We start from the raw sequence: 25,203 nt of genomic DNA, 5'->3' as shown, positions 1-25,203 counted from the left end.
AATATTTTTGACATAAATAAATCTGAAGCCCTTGACAAAGTCAAGGATAAACATTATAATCTGAATCAGAATAAATATTATCAGAAATAAAAATATATCTGTATCAAAATAAATCTTATAATCTAAATATAATAAATCTAAATCAACATAAATATTAAAATCTGAATCAGGATAAATTTCATTACCAGACTAAATATTATTATCAGAATATTGTTTTCTTCACTGATTATTGAATTTGCTTAAGTAAATGATACTCAAATTTATAAAACTCAATCAGATTTCATAATTTTTAGGAGTAAATTATATTAAATATAATATTATGGGACTGATTTCATAATTTGTTGGGGTAAATGTTATTAATAATAATATTATAGGATTGAATCTTAATACATTATTTGATCAGAATAACTGAACCAGAATAGAAATAAATCAATCTGAATAAATATTATCAGAATAAATATGAATCCCTTGACTTTGTCAAGGATAAATATTATAATCAGAATAAATATTATAATCATTATTATTACAAACAGTAATAAATATTAATTAGCAGAATTGTTATTGTTTTCTTCAGAATCCGTTATCCCCAGACAAAGCTGAAACGTTTGCTGCAATCCCGTTTATTGACATTTTCACAATCACTGCGGTCACTGGTGACGGCGCTATTTTAGCAATCTGACATAATCTTTCTCAATTGTCTTACGAGTGTATTAAAATTACTTTTCGTTTCGTATTTGGAAGATAATTCTGGTCTAATATTTTCAATTGCGCGTGAGATAGATACGAATTTCGCAACTTCTGTATCTTTGACTGTCGGCATGGATTGAAACATAGAGTGTTGAGTAAGCTCAATGAATCTGTATTCTGCTGGTAGTGTATATTTATCTTCAAATTTTCGTTGTTGTGGTGATTCAAAATCACAAATAATTTTCTCAGGATTTATGTCATCAGATATTTTTGAACTGTCATGTTTAAAAATTTTAAAAGCAGAAATAATAGCATTAATATTTTCATAGTTCATTATACAATAAATATATGTTTAAATTATATACCCTCATCCAAGACGATATACAATTGTGTAGTATAGCGCAAATACAACTAGCTTACTAAATGATGTTTCACATACATGTTCACTTCCAGACTGAAACCGTTAAGAATTCTGGGCGTCTTTTGCACTCATGATGACGCTTACGCAGAATTTTCTGGAATAACTATTTGAATTCTAAAACTAATTGGCAGATGTTCCAGAATAATAGAATAGCTGACTGAGTTTCCAAACAAATTGAATTCCAAAACAACTGGACAGTATGTTCCAGAATAGCTTAATTACGTGATTTTCTGGAGCATTCTGTGTAGGTTTGATGAATATATATGGCACACAGAAATTTTCTCTCCTTGTCAGTCTGGAAATGTATTCGTGGGAGTGAACATGTAATTAAAACATTTTCTTGAACTGCGTTATGTTAATATGCCACACAGACATTTAAATTAGTACTGAATAATGACACAAAAAATAAAATAATCGCGTTAATTAGTCATAAAATATTACGCAGTAACAGGCGGGGGGTAACTACTTAATTGCTCTACCGAAGAGAGTTTTGCTTGAAGAGTTACCTCAATTGATATGTTTGTCTCTAATAAACTTGGGATATGCTGAAATATTATTTTTAGTTTATATTTCTTCGAAAACGCCGATTTAGTAATATCATCAATGACACGCTGAACCGAACGCGAGTGAATTTAATAATGTTTGTTTCCTGCGTTCATTGACTAAAATATTATTTCTTCAGCAGTCTGTGCGTTTACGGATTTAATAATTCTCGGATATTTACTGTGGTTACCAGTAACACCACATGCAGAATTCTGACTATGTGTAATAGCTCATAATTACCCAAGGAACTATCTTTCTGATCTGAATTCATATGATCAATCACATGACCCTTTTCGATTAATCCGTGAAAACACTCGTAACGAACCTGTGCCAGAAGTAATGTTTATTCCCCTGTGTATTGAACATGATATAACCAGTATTAGTGACATTACCGACTGGTTTTCTTAGTCGATAGTACCTAATAATACCATCACGTGATGCTTCATAATCCTCGATGATGGGATGTTTTACAAATTCATTTTCCTCCAATTTACAGAATAATATTATTTTTTTAAATAGTTATTTTGAAAATCTGGCGAGATAATCTTTTTTATAACCTTTTCATTATTGTCTGTGTTATTGTTTAATTATAATATCGTTTTTCATCCCTCTGTATTTTTTGCCATAATTTTACACGCACAACTGTGTTTTTTCTCTAACCCCAACACCACAGTCAAGTACGATTTTGGTCCTAGACTTCCTCGACGCACGCTTAAGAGGTGAAGTCCATAGAATTAGCTTACGCAGGCTTTGTTCAGGGACTTGTAGAACCGATGACAAGCCATTTGAGTTTCTTCTTTGTTTGAATCATTATAGATATAATTATGTTAATTTAAATATTTATATGTCTGAAGAATAATATGGAAACATTTGAGTGATTATCTACAATCAAGCCTTCTAAATCTAGATTCGATCTTGACAGAAGAATCAATGACTTGCGGATGCGAGCTCTGGTTGATCCGATGGAAACTCTGATTTAAAGTATTCGTGACGCCAAGAAAGAATTTAGTAGAGGTGGCGCATCTCATGACTGGTCAACATTCAGAAATATACGCGACACCAAAGGTGTTATCGATGCTATAATGAATGACCGGGTAGCGACGATTGTTAATTATATCGACAAAGATATCCTTTTAGAATTTAATTTCTTGCTGAAGTAGACGATACTTGGATTATCCGTGACAAACGTGACCCTGTTCGATTACATCTCACTGGAAATATTGCTACGTTAAATAAAAATTCCAAACCAGAAATATTGACTGGCATTGATAAACCGTATTATGAACGAGCGTATACTGTAACTGCAGTTATTTATGCAATATATCCGATAAACGATAAACCTAGCGTTCATGATCTTAAACCAATATAATGTTCAAAAATAATATGTAGCCCAGCGAACTACAGAACATTTCCCAAACGCGCTACGTGGAAATAAACTAACGGATCTAAGAGCTAAAATAATTAATTGTTGGGCAGAAACAGATAAAGATATCGGAGCGTCTATCAAAGACGTTGCTGAACTGGAAAAAAACTAAAATTCCCAGTAATAATAAAAACAATAACCGAAAAGATTTTGTATGAATCAAACTAAAAATCGAAAAAGTATTAGATATTATAAATATTACTGATCGTGATGATCATGCATGAGCCGTGACAATATTTTCTCGTGATAGAACAGTTAAATTTATCAAATAAATATTTTCGATTTTATTAATCAGACTAGTAAAAGTGATCCTGCATCTGTACGGTTGTTCCAAAGCTTTGAAGATGATGGTGATGTGATAATCCCTGATGGAAATATTTGTATCGAAGGAAAAAGCAGATTTGATCAGTTAGTAAGACCTAATGGTGATATTTATTGAACAGAGTCTCTTCATACGAAAATGAAAAGTATTGCGTTAAAACATATCAGCGACAATGAACAGTTACTCTGTAATTTTTTTTTTCTGTTCCATCTGTCGCAGCTCCTTTCTCCCGAGCGTAAAATTCGAATAAACCCACTCGGTTTGAATTTCTCGATGAACTAATATCAAGTTGTGTCGAATATGGACATGGTGGAGTATGGCATACCAATACGATTACAGAAGTATGATATAATTTGATATAGCAGCGTGTTATCTTAGACGTTTTCTTGGAATGGGAAAATGTTCAGAATATTTTAATAGATTTGGACATCGAACATATAAAATGACTGGCGTTTCTGTAAATGGACCTCTACCAGAGTTTGACGTAACGGGTTTTGCACAAATTACATCATTTAAGTTTGCTGAAAATCTTCATCCGATTTGTTATGTCTGGTTTGGTAAACATTTTTTGAGAGAAAATGTGGGCACCAACAGTATTGTTACGATACATGTTTGATCCAGGAATTTTATTTTCATTACAGTGAGTGAAATATTAACTTTCGTTTCGTCCACAAAAACATGTTTGGTTACCAGAAGAAAGCAAATTGTTATATCCACTTTAGGATCCAGACATGACTGACCATGAAATTAAACAAACAAAAGATCACAGTAGAAAGATAATTGGAAAGTTCACGTAAGGTGGCTTACGTCATCGCAAACTAAGCTGTTGTAGGTTAGTTATTGACGATGCTAAATCAGATTTTATCATCGCCGATACAATAAATAAAAATATATGTATTAGTTGAGAAACAGCTTTCATGTCAAATGGAACTAAATTAGATACAATTGTGAGTTACATTGATGGCGACTCACCACAGTATATTCATGTAAGTTCTTCGATGCTCACGTATGTTGCAATACATATATTAACGATGGTTATCAGATTCCCTAAATTATCCGTTAGAGTAGCGACAGATTCGTTTTATAGCGATAAGAAACATACAGATTTGTTAAAACAAATAAATATTGGCTCTGAATCATAATGGGGTTAATGGAGAATGAGAACACAACAACTCCACGGTTATGATGAAACAGCTGATCACCATAAGTATATGGTCATGTTGCCAGACATAAAACAGCTTATCTAAACGGACCAGGTGCATCAGGAAAGACAGCAGGTGTGATCGAATTATTATTATTAACATCTACACTTAGACTCACCAGGGAAATGAAATAGCGACGGGTAGAATCAAATACTTATCATAGCTTCTTTCAGTGGAAGGGTAATAAATGGACTCCTGAACGAATGGATAAAATATATATTAAAAGGATTATTATCTGGGATAAATTATGTACTGTTTCATTAGAGACACTACAAATATTTCTTTACTGGTTGTTGACGAAATATACCGCTGTAATAATGTGTGGTGATCATGATTAACCACCACCTTTTGTTGGATTGTCTCCACATGAATGGTTGAGGACCTTTGTTGATTATTATGTGAAAAAAACTGATGATCATAAAGCGCTTGATCCAGATTTAAGAGAGTTTAAGAAATTAATCAGACTACAACCAAATATAATTCAGTGTGAAATAATTCGTGAATAATTAAATAAACTCCTATTAACAGTTTTTGGAATTAATGGAGACCAGATGATTTGTTAGTTGCACGTAGAACGATAGTTTTTGATACACTTCAACAACAATTTTTGATGTTTCATAAAGAAAACATTTTCAACTCTACCCGTACCATTGTGTTATCGAGCAGCAATACTCGACGGCAAAATATCAACGTTGAAATTCCAGGTTGTGGTATTAGACAAAATTTTGTACTAAATATTGTTTTAGTTCCTCTCAGTGTTGTTGAGAGCGTGTTAATGGGGACAAAACTCAATGGACGCTAGGATATGCTATAACGATTCATTCGTTACAAGGCTTAACTATTTCTGATAACAATATCTGGATTGTAAATGATTGAATCGAATGGTCGAATTTAGTTTATCTCGCAGTGTCTCTAGTCAAAATAATATCTCAGCTGCGGAGCGTTATCGTAGACTTCACAGAAAATAATAATCAAACTACTGGCAATAGCGATGATGTGGTAAAAAAAAAATGGTTATAAACAGTGTGACAAACAAAATAACTATGACTTTGATCTCGACGCTGAATTTATCATGACAGTGAAACAACGACAGAACAATCATTGTGCAAGCTATAACACAGTAATGTTGTGACAGTATTCGAATAATAATCCAAGACAGTTTACTGCAGATACAATTAATAGTAGTCTTGGTAACACACGCGAAAATGTGATGCTGACCTGTCTTGAGTGTAATCGAGGTCGAGGCGCTAGTTCACAAACGTGAATGCGGTGGTAATTGTGTATCCTCAGGAATCACTTGTACTTGTTCACGTACAAATCCACGCTGGGCAGCAATTGAATCTAGTCTGTAGATTGCAGGTCTAACCGTGGATCTTACCATGCTGGATTTCTATGGTTCGTAACACTCCAAATAGGATCAGTCGCTCTTTCTTTACCATCTTCAAGTTCACCAGGTTCATATAAATACCTCACAATCGCATTACCTAGTACTGGTTCCTTAGAAAAATGATGTGGTTGTATTGGTAAATATATTTTCTGTGATCGGATTGATGGGTTTCATAGAAATTGCAAGAGTAATTTCATTATTTAATGCAGATAACATACTTGGTAGTCCTGTAACCCATTCATGAGATTCTTTTGTTGTTCTGAATTATTTCCTTTACATACTGATATCCAAACAATCACTCAGCAATTGTTCGATTCAATTTGACGTTATGTTATTTCATCACAGATGATACTGCACCAAGAAATTTTTTGCCATGATGAATCAGTAATAAATATGGCCACCGCTAGGGTACTCGTTGATAAATTAGTTCAAACGCAGATGCACATTCAGTTGCTGTTTTGGTTGATAGTGGTTCTGCTTCTTTATATCTACTTGCAGCGTCAACGACAGTCAATGCTTATATGTATGTACGTGATTGACATTTACCAAGTTTAATGGTATCGTGTGGTACAAATTTAATATCTGCTTGATTAACTTCATTTGGAGCGCGCTGACATCAACATGTGCATACTGGTGGTTGTAGATAAATTTGTAGCAACAGAACGTGTGACATTTGCTGCAATAGCAAGTTTACTAATCGCTACTCTACCCCTCGAATATCCTCTTAGGCAATAATAACTCGATACCATTATAATAATAATCGGTTGAATAATTTCCGGCCCATAATACTAGAATACCTTTCAAAGCAGCTTTTACTAGGAAGTTAGCAAGTTTTTCTCTGAGAGATTTTTTTATGGAATTCAACGAGTGAATAAACTTCACAACTGCAATATGTCGTTGTTGTAAATCTATATTTGTATAGGCTACATCATGAACGTGACGTGCTTGATCAATCGCATTTATTGGATACTCTCCAGGTCTTGGTTGATCTCGCTTATCAAGTCGGATATCAAATCAAATTCCAGGACCACATTAATTATATAATGGAAGATGTTTATTTCCTGGCTACATAGCCGTTGGAGCTACTGGTAATTTTCATAATGAAGCAGCGATATCACCACCTGTCTTCCCACGAGACGATATAAATTTATATTTGCTTGTACCACATTTCGCACACTTGCTTGTAAGTGCACACTTTTTTTGTCATTATTGTTGTTAATCCACTGTGGGGTGGATGTTCTGTATTGAACACAATATATATTTATATTATTTATTATATTTTTACAACATGGATGTCATTAAGTTTTCAGCAACACGAAAGCAAGAGCCAGTAAAACGTATTTCAGCATTACCGAATTCCATCAGAATGATAATAATAGGTCCATCAGGATCGGGTAAAACACAATCACTGCTTAACTTAATAATGAGATAGCTCAAGGGGGATACGTTATATTTAATAGCACCATCCGTAGATGATCAGCAATGCTACATTGTGCTTAAATTTTTTAATGAAAATTCAAAATAATTGGACGAGGATGGTAATGATATTATTGATTTTATCACCGATATTGATGAAACCCCATGTTAATTTATATTGCTTCTTTTACGTTGGAAGGAGCATGATTAAAGTTATTGACTGATTATTGTATGCTTTTTTGATAGAGTATGGCTTTAAAGGAGCAACTGGTATGAAACCGAATAGGTATGCTATATCCAATCATTAGTACTATACTGACAGAGGAACAAGCTATGGTGGACGAATGGTTGTAAATAATATTAAATGCCATAAGTCATAGTGAAGATCATAAATTATGCATCAATGTACCAATGACCCTTTAGGTTCGACTGTGTACAATGTACGCATGTTGATATGTAAGATGACACAAATCAAAACTATCAAAGACAAAAAATGAAGTGGGAATATGACAATACAACAGGCAATATTTTAGAAGTTGATTCATATGTATTAATACATATGCACAGTTATGTTAGTTTTTATCACTTAACACCCCTAATAATAGTAACATGCATACAAGTTCTATCACGGCTACAAACAAACATAGTTGACAGGTGATAGAAAATGAAATCAACATTAGCCAATGTATTACGTGCGCTGAAAAGGGAAGATAAAGAGGTAATATGATCAAATTAATTTAAAACAACTATGCATTGATTTAAGGTTACGTTTATAGAGGACGCATATTCTAGTATCATTTAGTGACGATCTTTGGGTACCACAACATATTATGTTAAACACCAATGTGAGAAAACCCACCCTATCCCAAAATTATTATTCAATACTTTTTAACAACATATATAAAACTCTGCAATAATTTTATACGAGGAAAACAATTGTAACATTTCCATTAGAAGACAAATATAAAACTGTTTAAAAAAAAGATGATAATTATCATTTGCAAAGAGAATAATGATAGCTGAGAATTTATTTTTGATAGTATTAGGAATAAAAAGGTCAAATGAACGAAACTTATTTACGCAAGGAAATGGTGGATGTATGAACTTGAGCTATAAACAATTATAGTGATAATATTCATTATAAATGGCACGGACTCGAAAAACATTCATGTGATGATCTTTACAAAAAAGTTGTAAGAGAACATTGACTTTTCTTATGCGATCACAAGATATGTAATAGTTTTAACATGCCATTAATAAACATAAACGTTATATTATTCAAACGAGGAAAATATTTTTTTTTAATCTGAAGAAAGTTCTTTTCTTTTAGAACTGAAAAAGGTGAAAATGGGGATTGAAGAAATTAAGAAATAGGTCATCAAGAGAAAGTTCAACTTTGACAAGAATCTATGGAGATTATAAGAATATACATTATATGACATTACATATTTGTTTATGTAAGGTGACTACAGATATTTAGTGGAGAATGTAACACGTTTGCCATCTGGTTACTATAATGCAACTCTGCAGATCTATAACCAAATGTGCGCACAAGCTGTATTTGAAGTTTTTTAATCTTACTATATTTCATTTTATTTTTTTTAAAAAATGCCTTTTTCTGACGTCTTGAATAAATTAAGTTTCCTCAGTAATACATACTATGTCCTGTTTATCTCAACATTAAAGCATAAAGAAAAACCTAATATTGTATCATGTGTACAATTACACACTCTTATTTCATAATATTGTATCATGTGTACAATTACACACTCTTATTTCATAATATTGTATCATGTGTACAATTACACACTCTTATTTCATAATATTGTATCACGTGTACAATTACACACTCTTATTTCATAATATTGTATCATGTGTACAATTACACACTCTTATTTCATAATATTGTATCACGTGTACAATTATGCACTCTTATTTCATAATATTGCATCATGTGTACAATTACACACTCTTATTTCATAATATTGTATGACGTGTACATTTACATACTCTTATTACATAATATTATATCATGTGTACAATTACACACTCTTATTTCATAATATCCACCCCTCAATGATATCTTGGCTGGAATAATTGTTTTCTTCTTTGTATCGTCTATGTTAGCACAATCATCTGTTAGAAACGTATTTTAGTGCATTGGATAATATAAATAATTTTACCCATTTCATTTTCACCATGGTCTCTTATAATTTAATTTATGATATTTAAATAACCATTTAGTGTTATAGTCTTGTTCAATAAAATCGATGGGCAGGTTATGATAACATAAAAAAGAACTATGGCCGTTTTTCATATTCGCGTGGGTTCCATAATCTTTCTATATTACGTTCTAAAAGATACGTGCACATCTGCCGGTCGTATATAACGGTAGTTATATAGAACTATTTGATCATAACGATACATTCGTTCAATAATGTTTCATTTTCTGAAAATAAATAAGTAAGAAATTAAACAACAGAACATGGATCAAAGATCTACCTTCCCTTCGACCCCTATCTAAATAAGGTCTCCTGCATTATACTTTAAGGCGAATAACGTCTCGCTTTCTTGAATAAGGTCATTAATCTAAAGCAATCATAATCACATGATTGAATTTGTATATCACTCACTACCCCAAACAAATGTAAAGGACAAGGGTCGTTCTATCGAACCACTGTCGTCCTCCCGGAGTGTTGCAATCGTGTTTGATTTTGTGAATATAATTGATGATGTCCCAAAATATGTAAATTAAATTATACCCGTACTCCATACTACGTTAAGAGCAAACTAAAGGAGTTAAAATAGAAGGGTGATGTTTCCAGAAAACATCACAGCTGCCTCTAGAAGGTACATAATCAATTTCTTTGTATACACTCATAAGGATCCTAAATAGTTCATATTTTAAAAGTGCTAATTTTAAGTATTTTGATACGCACGACGATGTGGTATGTTCCTGTCGATATAGTTTTCATGTATACCCTGTCTGTGCCCCGGTAGAGCGTTTACATTTGCCATGAGAATACGAGAATCTCAGTTTATATTTTTTTTTAAATTTTATATTGGACATAGGATGCATAGTGTTATGCATATTTAATGTAATTGTTCGTCTGCTAGTTTTAAATTGTTTTATTCCGGTATATATGTTATTGTAATGTAACATTTTTGCTGGACTTGACTATGTCTAAAATTGAGTTCATTTCTGCATGACCAGATTGTGTTTGTTTTATTTTTCAAATTTATTTTATTTATGTAAAAACCAATAATAGCTTCATTATTCTCGATGTGTATGAGCTTATTATCAGTATTATTATTCAAGTAAACAAGGAAGGAGTACATATGTTGATCAGAGTCAGGGTTTTGGAGATTTCCAAGTGAATTTTGTAGACTATTGTGTTGTAAATAAAAAAAAGGCTCATCAGATCATTCTAGACGGTTAGTTTCTATTAGGTAATGGTTATTTTTAGAAAAAACTAATTGTGACCTGAGGTCAAGCAGAGAACTTTATTATCTTGTGACTGTGAGGATTTTTCCAGTCGTACTTTAATATCTAGCACTTTAAATTGTATTATTTTGTGACCAACATTTAACAACAGTACCAATGAACGTTATATTTAACTATTTTGTAAAACAATCTAAACGAGATTAACTAAAATCCGATTTACTTTTCTGCAATGAGGTGTTGATAACAGGACAAAACTGAAATACTATAACATAATGAAAAGATAGCTTTATTTAAAATTTGAAACTTTATTTGATGAAAGTTTTCACAACATTCATTAATCTCTGTTGTTTCTTGATTTTTGCGTGGATTTAATGTCGCTAGACAGCTACTCCGGTAATAATAACAGTTTGTAGCAATTTTGAAAGAAACTGCATAAATCACAACGCAGTTATTTATTGAGCATTATTTTATCTTGTTTTTCATTGTTTGTTATTGCTTTTGAATGTGGCAGCACTTTGATCCATTTAAAACCATTAGAATGTTTATAGATATACGATACAATTTAATATTATTCTTTTTTTCTGACAAATATCAAAACATCCAACTGCGATTAATGACTGTCTCGCTTTCCACAGCGATGCCAATATTCAATTTCCTCTAAAAGTTTGGTTCCTTTCCTATTGATGAGTAAAATATAAAAAATAGGCTCTTCAGAACATGTCATGAAAAATTGAATATACTTGATTGTGTGGAAATAGACGAAATCTTTTGAACCTTTGAAATTTAAACTGGTTTAAAGCTCTTTTTCTATTCAGTAGCTAGAAAAAACTAAGCTTATACTTGTGGTGGATTCCATGAACGGAGAGAACATGTAGTATACAGCAAAATAAACAATTTTTAAAGAAAAACAGTAATAATAGAACAACATTTTTAATATTTCTTTCAAAATACTCTTTGAAATTTTGGTGCTCCTGTTTTCTAACAGGTTAAGACTAAGTCTGACCTAATGTTAGACCATCAACTGACCTTAGATTTAGTGTCAGTAGGTTAATCTAGGATTAGAACTTAAACATTGCTTGCTGCTTCATATCTGACTGACTGTTACCTTTGTAGAAGAATCCATGTTCAGCCAACTTTCTTGGGTTTTGATGGCTCCTCCAACACTTAAATGTTGATAGCCGTGTTTGAAAATTGCTGAATAGTGTGTTTTTTTCGGAGCAGAAGGGACTGAAAGCAGTCGAACTAGCTCCTCTGCCTTCTACATCGTTTAGGTTATCCACGTGGTGGCTGTTGATACCAGGTTTACTGTATATTGCATCTTTAACGACTATCACTGTACTTTCTGCATGATTGTTTCGATCGCAGCGATATTTGTCACATCCGACATGTTTACTGGGGCAAAGCTTACAAATGTGGTTCTTTCTTTTGGGATATGATACCAGTCTGTTGCCTTGATATATGGTATTGTCAATGCTGTAAACTTTGTCTAAAGTTCCATCGATTTCCATGATGTCATCTTTAAGCTCATTGTACTTCAGCAGCGCCAAACGACGTAAATTTCTGTTCGCTCGAAGTTCTAAAGTTCTTTCTATGGTTTGATGCCAGTAAGGGTCTCCCATATATATTGAGCCATCTCTTTGCTTAAGAATAATGCTCTTTTTATTTGCCCTTAAATTAACATCCGTCAGATGCCTTTTGCAGCACATAAGAGCCTCAACGATCTTTTTTGGGGGGTTGTCGAAATATATCTTTACACTTTTCATTCGCTTGCTAACTACCGCAACGCATTCATCCTCGATCTGTTTTAGTGTGGATGTTATAGCGTCACGTCGCCTTTGAATTGAAGAAATCGTAGAAAAGATAATGATTACCTCAAACAAAATCAGTTCTGGTGGCGAATGCATCATGGTGACAAATGTGTGATTTTCCAGTCGGTCAGTCAGGTGCTCTGCAAACGAATCACATGCCTGTAGCCTCTATTCCGCATTGACACATTTGGATTTCCTGTCTACAAGGAAGAAAATGGACATTGTGATTAAGATAGGTTGAATTAAATTCCATTTTATTGCTAATCAAACTACATGTTATTTAAACAACATATATGAAAACGATAAAGAGTTATCAAATATATTGAATGTCGTTACAATACTTGCTATCTGCTCCCTGAACAAGAAAAACTAATACAGTTTTGATGTATAAAAAAGAAGTGCTTATATAATGCATGAGGCTGGTAACTAATGTCAACTGTTGTATTTCTTCTCCTTTTTTTCACCTTTAATGCAGCCCTAGCACAAGTACACTTCAGCAACAATCAATTGACAGACTGTTTATCATTATTATGCTGTTCATGATATAGTGTTTATACAGACAAGTTGTAATCTGACCAATAGGAATGTTAACTACTAATTTTCCTATAACATAACATATTAGCATGAATATTAATCAGGATAGACTCATTGCTCAGGGTGAACCAAACTTAAACGGGTAATCATGGCTCAAGGTTGCATTATTGGCTAAATGTGTGCAAAATAAGAACAACACAATTATTGCAAGTGGTGACTTTATTTCAGCTAGCAATGAACATTAACAATAAAATACCTAATTATGTTTAATTAAAATATGAATATATAAAATTGGAAAATATATAATCCTGCTATAATTACAAAAGCAAAGAAAGTATATTATAATGAACTGTTACATTTGTCTTTCATTTTTTCGATACAAGCTGTTCATCTTTACGTGATTCAGACTGTCATCAAGTTTGTGAACTTAATGACTATCCATGAAGTCTGAACACAAATGTGATTGGGTTTCGTTACCGGGAACGGCGGTCCCCCAGAGCGGTTTAATAATTTCTTACTTTAATTCAGCATATTGAACTCGGTTCACCTAATGGAGCATTAGCAATTGCATGCAGTGAGAAAACCGATTACCTTAAGTTATATGGCCATGGATTTCACCATAACCAATGTACTTGTAAAGTTCGATTGTATTGTCACAAAACAACTATTTTTGCGGGAAGCTGTACAGCTTAGAGACGGCTTTCTGAATAAATGCAAAGCCTCTAAAAGAAAATATTAGACGCATGCAACGCCCAACCAAACCAGGTACTGATTATATGGTCAACAAAACATAAACCAATAACTTTTGCAGGTGGGTCCCTGGGCAAAGAAAACGCACACATTGCAAAATATATTACATGGGGCAATGCACCGTCAAACAAGGCATTTATAGTGTGCTGAAAACAATATATACTAATAACCTTTATGGAAGCAGTCTTCAGATGTAACAGTATGTGAAATATTAAATTTTATTTGTCTTCTTATTATGTTATAGAATTATTTAATATATTGTTTGTACAAGTATTTATTCTAACTTTTACAGATAGCCAAGACCTGTGTCATATAACTCCATGGTATTAGGTTGATTTAATTGAATGTTAGGCATTTTATAACGGAACAAACAATTTGAATATATTTATAGGTTGAGTGTATTAAAAATGAGAAAATGTTCGAACTGCTCTAATTCAGTGAGATTATTTTAGTCTGATATAGATTCATATACGGACCTGGTTAATATACTGACAATCTAGAGCAGCAGTTATAATGAAATTATTTAATACGTAATGAAGCAACTGCAGGTGCGTGCACGCGTAAAGTATATCATCACATTTGTACTTGAATGTGTCTCGTGTACTAAATATACGGCTCTAGTCATTATAATTTAGCTGATTTTGAATTATGAGTCATCGAACTCTGTGGGGTTTCGTATAACCTGTGTGCTTCTGTTGGTAATGACGTCGGTTCGGAGGACAAAAGTGATTTTATCACGGTGAACGACCAAAGCTTCGAGACCAACCGGTCTGCAAGGAATAAGGAGATGGTGTGTCTTAATGGACCTTCTGCAGACAGGGAGGCGAGGGCCATGTGTGGCAACTACCTGACTATTGGAACCAAAAATAGTTAGTGTTCGTTAACTTTCCATTAAATCAAAATTCAATTATTCAGTATCACTATATGAGAGAAAATCAAATCAGTGGATGAAATATTATTCACATTTTTCATACTTTTGTAACTCCTCTACTGTGACACCCTTGGTGATAGACAAAACATCATTCAGTGTTGTTTTTGCATTCTGTACATCGGTCATCCATGGTGACATATCTATATATCAGTCATATTTGTAGATGAGTTATATAAGTTATCTCTTGTTTGATTACGCCTTTAAGTTGCATGTTCTCATTTGTTCAGTTAGGATTCATTCAACTTCAATAAAGATAAATAAACGTCTCGTTCACTAAACTGCTTTCAGTGCTATTCTAATCCCAACACGTGAGCATGCATTAAAAACCAAGCACTTATTCAAACAACTCTCCTTTTTGGCTGCAGAATGTGAAGGTAATATTGATTTCATTGCACTGCATCTATCGCATCAAGGCTAGTACGATCATGCATATGCTTACGGTTGCATCAAACAATGATATGTATTGCATGTGATACTCCTCTGGCCATGCGTATAAAGCTATGCAGGCAACTCTCGGAGTGTGGAGCGTACTTCGTTGTTGTAATTCCATCCCGTGAGGACTTCAGTGATTACAATACTAGTATATAATTCCGGACTCCGCGGGCAGACTGCTTTGCCCAACACTACAAAACATTATGCTAATAATGGAAACAATGATGCGTACCTGAACTAACCCTAGCCCGATTTGATGAAATCGGTTCTAATATTATCACACTATTGATACAGCTGAAATGATTATATAAAGGTATTGAAATGTACATTTTTGGTCTGAATCTACCAGTAGTTGTATAAGAGAAGGTCTGCCAATCTAGTTTCCATTCTGAACATAGAAATATTCATCACTGAAGCACCCTCTGCAGATGACTGCGCCCTCCTGGCCCATTAAAAGCCTCACCTACAGGCAATCGTAGATAGGTTCTCTGAAGCCTCCAATCTATTTGAACTCACAATTAGCCCAGGAAAGACAGAAGTCCTCTTCCAGCTCTCCCCAAACACCGTCCATTCACAACGTTGCATCATCATTGGCGACACGCAGCTGAAGACCGTGGACTGTTTCAAATATCAAGGCAGCACAATATCCAGTGATGACTGCCTGGACAAAGAGATCACTGCGAGGATACAAAAAGCCAGTCAAGCACTCAGACGACTCCTAACCAACGTCTTGTAGCACAAGGACTTGCACCTGTCAACACAGATGAAGGTGAACAATGCAGTTGTCATAAGATCTCCCTTGTATGACTGTGAATGAAACGTGGAAAGTCTACCGAAGGCATATCAGTCAGTTGGGACAATTCCAATAGCGCTCCCTGAAACATATCATGCAGATCAATTGGCAGGACCGAATACCCAACCAAAACGTCCTTGATAGAGCCAACAGAAGCATCGAAGTCAAACTAATCCAGGCCCATCTTCGTTGGACTGGTCATGTCATCCACATGGATCAAAACAGACTCCTAAAGCAGCTGTTCTTTAGCGAATTAGCCCAGGGCAAGCGAAACCGAGACCGCCCTCACAAGAGCTACAAAGACAATCTCAAGACGCACATCAAATTGGCAGACCTTCAACCCCACCAGCTAGAGTTCGCTGCATCAGGGATAGGTCACTGACGATCCCTGACCAGAAAAGCCAGTTTCACCTTCGACGCTGCAGCTTGTAAGAGACATAACATAGCTGTGTCCCAGCCGCCCCCAACCACCGGAATCACATGCCCCATCTGCAACCACCTGTGTGCATCGGATTTAGGACTCCGGAGCCACATGCCCGTCCAGCGTCGATGAGATCGCACAACTTGTCTTCCTTGGCCCAAGAGATTACCAAGTGGAATAACGAAACAGAAGATAAACATAATAAACGAACCTCAATATAAAATCTATGTAAATGTAAAGGTTGGGTCCACCCAAAGGAATAAACAATAAAGTCATTCAGTGGTCGATTTTAAAATTGATGATCAAAACAGTGGAATTACATCACTGAAATTACCTACCATGTGTTAAATTCGGGCTACCTTTAATTAATTTGCTTGGATCAAAACAGGTATGCATGCAATTACTGTCTGATTTGCAAGCATCTTGATGAAAACAATCGTATTAAATGGGCAAAATACATAAAACAAATTCCTGTATTTCGATGTTTCCGATTCGTCTATGCTGAATCGTCTAAATTATGCATGAAAACAAATTATCACCTGATGCTTCATAGCCTAATTAAAAAAAGCTTATATGTCAATTTATACAGTCTGGAAGGCAGTTTCTATCAGCTTCTTGTACACTGACTGATTACACAGTGCATATAAAATTGAGTTCGAAACGTGCCTGTACACAAGGACAGGTACCTAATTCGTTTCTCATAATGCTTAATGTTACGATATTACGAATACAAATAATTTCAGCATTACATTAGCATACACATGCTTTCTATTAATTACGTACGTGCTTTCCATTCACTACAGTGTGAGAATTGTTGTTTCATCCTTGAGGAAAAACGGTTTTTCGCAATATATTGTTTGGTATCCTGTTGCTGAACAAGGGGACTACCTGGTCGGCGCCTAATATAATAGCCTCTCATCAATAGTAGGTATACTATTTTTCTAGTATTAAATTCAATACAGGATGTCAAAATAAAAGTTAATATTTTATTGTCAAATATAGTACACAGGCTGAAGTTCATGAAATGTATAATGAAAGAAACTTAAATCAATTTACTAGGCAATAGATGCATTTTCAAACTATTTCGTATTCTATTCCCGCCCCACCACCACCAATATAGACTGATTCCGCAGCTATATAATAACTAGTGGTTCTATATCTGTGTTGAACAACAGTCATATCTGAGTGTCAAAACTGACAGAAGTAAAGATAAAAATCAAAACTAATTTTGATAGGACACACTTTCATTTCAAACCAAGGAATAGTTCTCAAAACAGGTGTATAGAGTGTTAGAAATATATAAAAGTAAAACTGGATATCGAAAAACCACAATATAAGTAACCTTTTAAGAGAACGTGTTGCACAAAATAGAATTTAAAACAGGTTCATGCCCTTATGATGTTAAAAGAAAAATTTGGTGTAATATAAGGCCGCCTAAAACCAAAGATTGATAGGTTAATCTGTATGTCGCGGCCTCTGAACATAGGAAGTAAATATAATTTCAACAATATTCAAGCTCAAGAAAGCATTAACATTCAGCTTGTGTCCTATTTTGCATATACTGAATCATAAATTAAAGTAAAGGGAGCCCATATTTAAAAAAGAATAATAAGACAAATGTTATCCAAAACCAGCGATAACTAGTAATTCAAAAGACAAATTTAAAGAAATGAATCCTCTCAATTGAAAACTGAATAGAACTGAAGTTACAGATAGAAATGAAAAATTCAAAATTTCCATCAAACTGAAAACATAATTCGTTTCTAGAATTTTCTATGGTTAAAATCAAGGCTATATCTAAAACTCAAAACCAAATAGACATGTATATCCTACATGGCATTAGTGATGTAGGCACAAACATATATCCCCAAGTATGGACAAAGGTCAATCTCACATTACAAATTAAATATAATAAACACATCCCCTCATAAAGAAGAAAGATTTATACATTAAAGCTCTTTTACTTATTAGTCAAATATACATATAAAATAATAACTAAACCTTCATAGGAAGATGTCTTACAACGTCATAAATGCACCCAAAAGTAGTATAGTAGTTCAATACACAGGAAAGGGCTTCTGCAATCTGCTTATCTCCTCCCTTGATATATGTAATGACAATTTTATGTTGCTGTAACATCAAACTCGACCTTAACAATAACTGTTGTTTGTTTTTCATATTGTTTTGTCGCAGAAGGAGCTCGATTATGAAATAATTTCTCTGGTGCTTTTATAACATATTTAGAGACAAAGCATTCAGGATAATCCACTCCATGTTTTCCTTCATGAACCAGTATTCCACCAAACCTCCACGTCACTTGTATCAACATATATTTTAAATTATTGACAATAGTTTGTAGCCGAGTGACCTGATGCGCTCCTAAGTATGGCATTTAATTTATTAAGAACCTGCTGACATTTTTAGAATAATTAACCTTGGATTTCTTACTAGCAAATTTGTCAGGCACTTTGCAATTATTGAAAACTGTGAATACAATTTTCGATAATATCCAGCCATACCCAAAACTACCGTGTTTTTATTTTCTGATGGGCACCGAGAACTCAGAGATAGCTTAAACATACTTTGACAGATTTAACTTGGTCATATGTCACAATTTGTTCTAAGTGTTAACAAACGCACGGCAAAACTAACTTTTACTTAAATTAATTGTCCGACTCGCATCCCTTAGTCGATCAAAAAAATTGCGAATGGATTTCAAGAGATCTCTACACGTGTCCTTGTATATGATGACGTCATCAATGAATGCATCGCTGTCATCTATTGCAGATCATATCGTATTCACTAAACACTGGAATGTTGAAAGAGAAGTTTTCATACCAATGGTATCACATTATATTGACTAGGTCCATCTGAAGTTGCAAATCCGAAATTTCTTTTGCACTTTCCGTGAGTGGATTTTTCCAAAATCTTTTGAAAACGTCGAACTTTGTGACATATTTCGAAAAAGTCGATATTTTTGGTCTTTTAAATAAGTCTGCTTTTTGACACTGTTCAAATTCTATAGCAGTGCCCATACACAAACTATTATCTGGCAGAACAATATATGGCGTACTTCAATGACTCTTAGTTTTAAAACAATTATGCTCTAGGTAATATTAAATTTCCTTTTTGAAATATACCTCCATGTGAGGATTCATCCTGTAAGGATGATGTTTCACAGGTGCAGAATCTCCACTTTCATCATAATGGTAGATTTTTATTTCTTCGTGTGGGAACATCTGGAAACAAGTGCCCGCATAATAGCTGTTTAAGTCAATTATTTTCTTCTATCAGTAGATCGAAAGTTTATGGTGATTACAACCAAACTCACTCAATCTGATTGCACGCCAACGTTTAAATCCTCGCTGTGTGGTACAGGTATATCTAAACTAATTGACTGATTAACAGCGTTATCTCTAACAACATACTCCCGTGTGTATCTAGCAGACTTATTTTTGTTTCCGCCTCATAAGGGGTGTCAATTACATACTTTATGTAACTTTCTTTCTAACTGTGTATTGACCATAATGCTTAGCCTGAAGAGGATTTTGAGATATGAGCAAGAGAGGCAGAACGTTATCACCAAGCTGAACATTCATGTATGTTGTATTTCTTGCCTACCTTAAAATCCTTTCCAACTGTGTATATTGAAGATTAGTTCATGCTATTCCACAAGCATTCCATAACTTGTACTTAAAATCAGAGACATGACCAGGAGGATTGATCTCTGAGATTTTGTTGAAAGAAATTTCCCTTTTAATATGTTCAATTATGCATAGATAGTATTCCAAAATTTAATTGAAAAGGAGTAAAACTTAATGATTTCTAAACCGATTCTCTAACACCAAATAATGACAAATGACATTCGTAATATCTTTACCTGTATCAAAGCAATATGAGCGGAACGAATTCTTTAAAGTCTGATAAATTCTTTCCCATAGACTCGGGATGATAGGCAGTAGACTTAAATTCTTAGCTGACTAATTCATACGTCAAACTGTTACTTGTAATTTTCATATATAACATTTGACCTTTCTTAAGTGTAACAGATTTGGAAAGGCCAAAACGTGGTTTGAAAACTTTTTCCAAGCTTCTACAATGGTTTTATTCTGTATGTTTCTTAACTAAATTGCCTTTGTAAAACTTGTGATGCACACATTGTGGTCAAAATCTATTGGTCTTAGGTTAGGAACAAAGTCTATCATTATTCCATTAAATAGATCGTCAAATGCAGGAATATATTGCAGATTGGCCTGCTATATCTTCTGACAGGGTTTTCTTGTCATTTGAGAAGTATGACAATATCTACATTATTTGGAAACATCACTATTAATATCCGGACAATAAAAATGATTCAAGATCTTATCATAAGTTTTATTCACTCTTAAATGGCCAGTCAAAGGAAGTTTATGGGCTAGACTATGAATTTCCTGTCAATACGACTTAAGAACAACTATCGAGGTAGATCACTGACCATTCCACATCAGCGGGTACTTCAAGAGGTCTCACTTTTCTCATAATAACCCACTTTTAACAAAATCGCAAGCTGGTAATTGTATGACTTCATTTTTTTCGCTAATAGCCCTCCAAAACAAGCAGGATATCTCATGACCTTTGACTGTTTGATTAAACCTTATTGACCTTATTTTATCACCTTTCATAATGAATACTAGGGCTAGACTATGAATTTCCTGTCAATACGACTTAGGAACAACTATTGAGATAGTTCACCGACCATTCGACACTAGCGGGTACGTCAAGAGGTATCAAATTTCGTATAAGAAGCCACTTTTAACACAATCATATGCTGGTACTTGTGTGGCTTTAGTTTCGATAATAGCCCGCCGAAACAAGCAGTATGTCTCATGATCTTTGACTGTTTGACTAAAAAGTATTGAGCTTTATTTTATCTCCCTTATAATAATGAAGAGCATTAATGGTAAAAGCATGATCACTGTGATCGAAACCTGTATATTGATCCATAACTAAGCCAAAGAGACCTCATAAAAAATGACCAATAAATGTGCCAGCCAAAGAAATAATTTCCTAATCAACATCATTCTCAAGAGTTGTCTTTGCCCTAGCTCTAGTAATTGCACAAGCAGGGTGTAAACCAGGGATTTCAATTTAAACGTGATCAACATTTTGATCCAAACAAGGCTTGTCGCTTGAAAGTGGATTAACTACAAACTTTTCTCCAGCTAAGGCATTGCCTAACAACAAGTCAACACCCTCATTGGGCAAAGAAATTAGCGCTACGGCATAAGATGGGTAAAATCACCAATAAGAGATATTAACCCTTCGACATGAATGCTTCCTACTTTTCCATAATAAAATCAGAATGGAGTTTATTCTACCCAACCAATGTACTGCTTTCAATGTATGATCATGCCCTTGACCTCATAGATATAAAAGCATTTGGAATAACAACATAATTCTTCTGGTGTTTCTTACCAATCAGATATAACGAGACCTATTTTAATACAATAAATGCACATAAGAAGAGATAAGGAATTCCGATCAGTCTTATCAGAAGCATGAATCCTGCCAGTTGTACACAATTCAGGCTTGAAAGCATTTGTATCAGACAAATGGTTTTTAACCGTCAGTTGTATGAGCAGCATCTTCCAAAATTCAACACTTTTGCTTCTTGAGATAGTTTAGGTCACAAAGGATGCAGTTCTGGATCTCTTTAACTCATATATATGTTGTCGAAGGTTAACATAATCTTTATCAACCTTCTTGGATGAACACCACCCATCAAACAGTTTTTCTTTTCCCAGTTTCTTTTTAATAATTCCTAAACCTCTGTTTATATACCTTAAGTACCAAGTTATATCATTTCAAGAAACATTCCTTAAATACTTCATAATAACAACTTTGAACTACTGACATATTTGCCTTTTAACTATAGTATATACACTGAAAAATATAAAGGAGGAATATTAAATAATTTACAAGGCAATAGTTACATCTTGAAATATTTAGTACTCTAGTTTTATTTCTCACCTAGTAGACAGACTTTCTGATTTTAGAATAATATATGGTCCTATGCTTAGAATCACCAATTATAGATTTTGATTAGCTCTTACTCGCTTCGGGGCTGAGTTGAATATCAAATATGTTACGAGTCTATGCTCTTAAAATAAGTAACAGAAAAGAATGAAAGGCAAGTCGCGTTGTAAAATTTAGCAAATAATTTATGTCTCTGGAATAGAAAGTGAAAATGTATTGCGAATTAAATCCCAATATAATCAAAGAATTATAGATACAAGTCCTAATAATAAAATGTCCTGGAATGCGTATGTATCAAAAGTCTCTTGTTGAATCACATAAAATTTTATTTCAGGTTTGACTTTGTTATAAATTCCAGTGAATGTCTTTATCCAAGAATTTTATCAGGGCACTTTTGCCTTATAAGAGACAAAAATCACTTGAATTCAATAATTTGAAGGAAAATAATCAGCCCAACATGGTCATAACGTAATACAACTTAAAGTGCTAGACGTTAAAGCACAACTGGTCAAATCCTCACAGTCACACGATAATATAATTCTCAGCTTCACGTCAGGTCACAATAAACATTTTCAAAAAGCAATCATTATATGATGGAAAATAACCTTCTAGAAAGATCTAATGAGCCTTGTTTATTTAGAACACAATAACCTATAAAATTCATCTAGAACCGTAAGTTCTATTTCTCATTTTTAACATGTTTTTCTAAAGAAATTAATTAATTTTTAAATTTAACAAAACTTGTTGTCTTCACTCTTTTCTTGTTACTTTTTGGTTAAAAATATACAAAACTAATATATGTACTTAGATATCAATGAAAGTACGATATAACAAATCTCGTTTGTCATTGTTTTCCTCTTGACAGTTGTTTATGTATGTGTATATACAGTATATCTATTTATTCCATTGTGATCAAATCATTCGTGTAGCTAATGAATCAATCTTTTTGGAAGTAACATCTTAGACATAGTCAATGAACATATGTTGGTGATAAAGGGAGAGTTGAAACTCCGTTAATTTAAAATTTAATTTCACTTTGAATCACTTCCCTTGATATGTAGTGCATGTATTTCACAACTAACTTCCGGTGCATATATAATAAACAGATGATATCTAAGTTATGTGTGTACATGTAAGGAAATAGTTAACGAGTAAAGTGGAAACATTGCATTGTCACGAGCGAAATATAACCTTGTATCTACTCAAACAACTGTTGGTAGATTTACTTTTCAATATATATTTGTTAGCGCAAACCTTTTCGATTTACAATCATTAGTTTCTCCATTCTGTGTCAATGCGATTAAAGGTCGCATTGTTGCAAAAACAATTTAATACAGCTACTTTTTTCATGTTCAGATTGAACATTTCATGTCACAGAGATTTTAATTGTGACAGCAATGAATGTTTTCATCCGAAAATGAAGAGGTTGTTATTTTCATTAAGACATCTCTTGCAGGGATTGATAATTAAACATTGTTGGAGTGTGTCTTCAATATTAACAAGACAATATTCTCCAACGGGCTTCATAGCGCAACATCAATAAACAGCCTATTTTAATGAAGACGATATTACTTATGAGAATTTCATTGTTAATTTGTTTGTTTCTACATTCAGACGTTAATTGTGTATGTTTCCAGGCTTGCATTCTATTTTGCTAAGAGACTATGCACCCTAATTTCGATTATCTCTTAAACTGGTTTGCAGTGGCAATTAATCAATACCTGATTTATTAATCTCCTCAGACACAATTGTGATTGTGTCACAATTAAAACTGCTACTTAAACAATTATTTTACAATGTGCAATACGTGTTTCTTACAACTATGTGTCGTTGAGTGTAACAAGTATACGATACTTTATGGGTGACAGAATATCAGCAGGTCGTTTAAGATTAGTCTATGAGTCATTTTGGAAACTCATTATAAGAAGTTTATTTTTAAAACTTGGGGTTTGTCTACTTATTTTTCATATTTATGCATTCTTCATTGCTCCTTTTTATTGATTATATTAATGTATACTTGACAGTCAAGATTCTTGAGACATTTTAAGATATATTCATTCGGATGGGGAGAAGGAGAGGAAGTGTGGGAAAGAGAGAATGAAAGAAGATAAAATATGATAGGTTAAATATGAAAATATAGATTGAAACTATAGATCTAAAAAATATGCATAAGGGTATGTATACTGCCTCAAAGTAATGTTGTTGTTGTTGTTGTTGGTTTAACGAATTTTTCAGCACACGATAGGTTATACATTGCGGCCAGTATTAATGGTGGAGGAAGAACCCGGTAAAATCCCCGAAAGAACCACCGACCAACGAGATCGTCAAAGGAATGAAAAAGTAGTTAAAATTGATATCACCAATATGACGATTTCATTTTTCTCCCACTAATATACTTCAATATCTCGTTATAAAATATCTAATAAATAACGACTACATATAGCTTCTCTCGTTATAAAATATATAATAAATAACGACTACATATAGCTTCTCTCGTTATAAAATATATAATAAATAACGACTACATATAGCTTCTCTCGTTATAAAATATATAATAAATAACGACTACATATAGCTTCTCTCGTTATAAAATATATAATAAATAACGACTACATATAGCTTCAGCAAAACGTTAAAGTTCTACCTCTTCTCGAGGGCAGGTTCTTATTTTTT

The 25,203-nt window shown here is 33.6% G+C and overlaps 1 protein-coding gene across 3 annotated transcripts in view; it reads right to left on the bottom strand.

Moving 5' to 3' along the window:
• Positions 1-25,203, bottom strand: part of LOC149773706 (baculoviral IAP repeat-containing protein 7-like) — a 112,181-nt gene that overhangs the window by 68,227 nt on the left and 18,751 nt on the right. For all 3 annotated transcript variants that reach the window (XM_089946071.1, XM_089946070.1, XM_089946069.1), the window contains exon 2: positions 11,952-12,854. In XM_089946071.1, the coding sequence (XP_089802197.1) occupies positions 11,952-12,753 (802 nt within the window). In that variant the 5' untranslated portion in view covers positions 12,754-12,854. The remainder of the gene's footprint in view (positions 1-11,951; positions 12,855-25,203) is intronic.

Source organism: Sinohyriopsis cumingii, unplaced genomic scaffold (genome assembly GCF_028554795.1).
Source record: "Sinohyriopsis cumingii isolate HCF-2022 unplaced genomic scaffold, ASM2855479v2 utg000622l, whole genome shotgun sequence".
Lineage (NCBI taxonomy): Eukaryota > Metazoa > Mollusca > Bivalvia > Unionida > Unionidae > Sinohyriopsis > Sinohyriopsis cumingii.
This window is presented reverse-complemented; position numbering and strand designations above follow the sequence as displayed.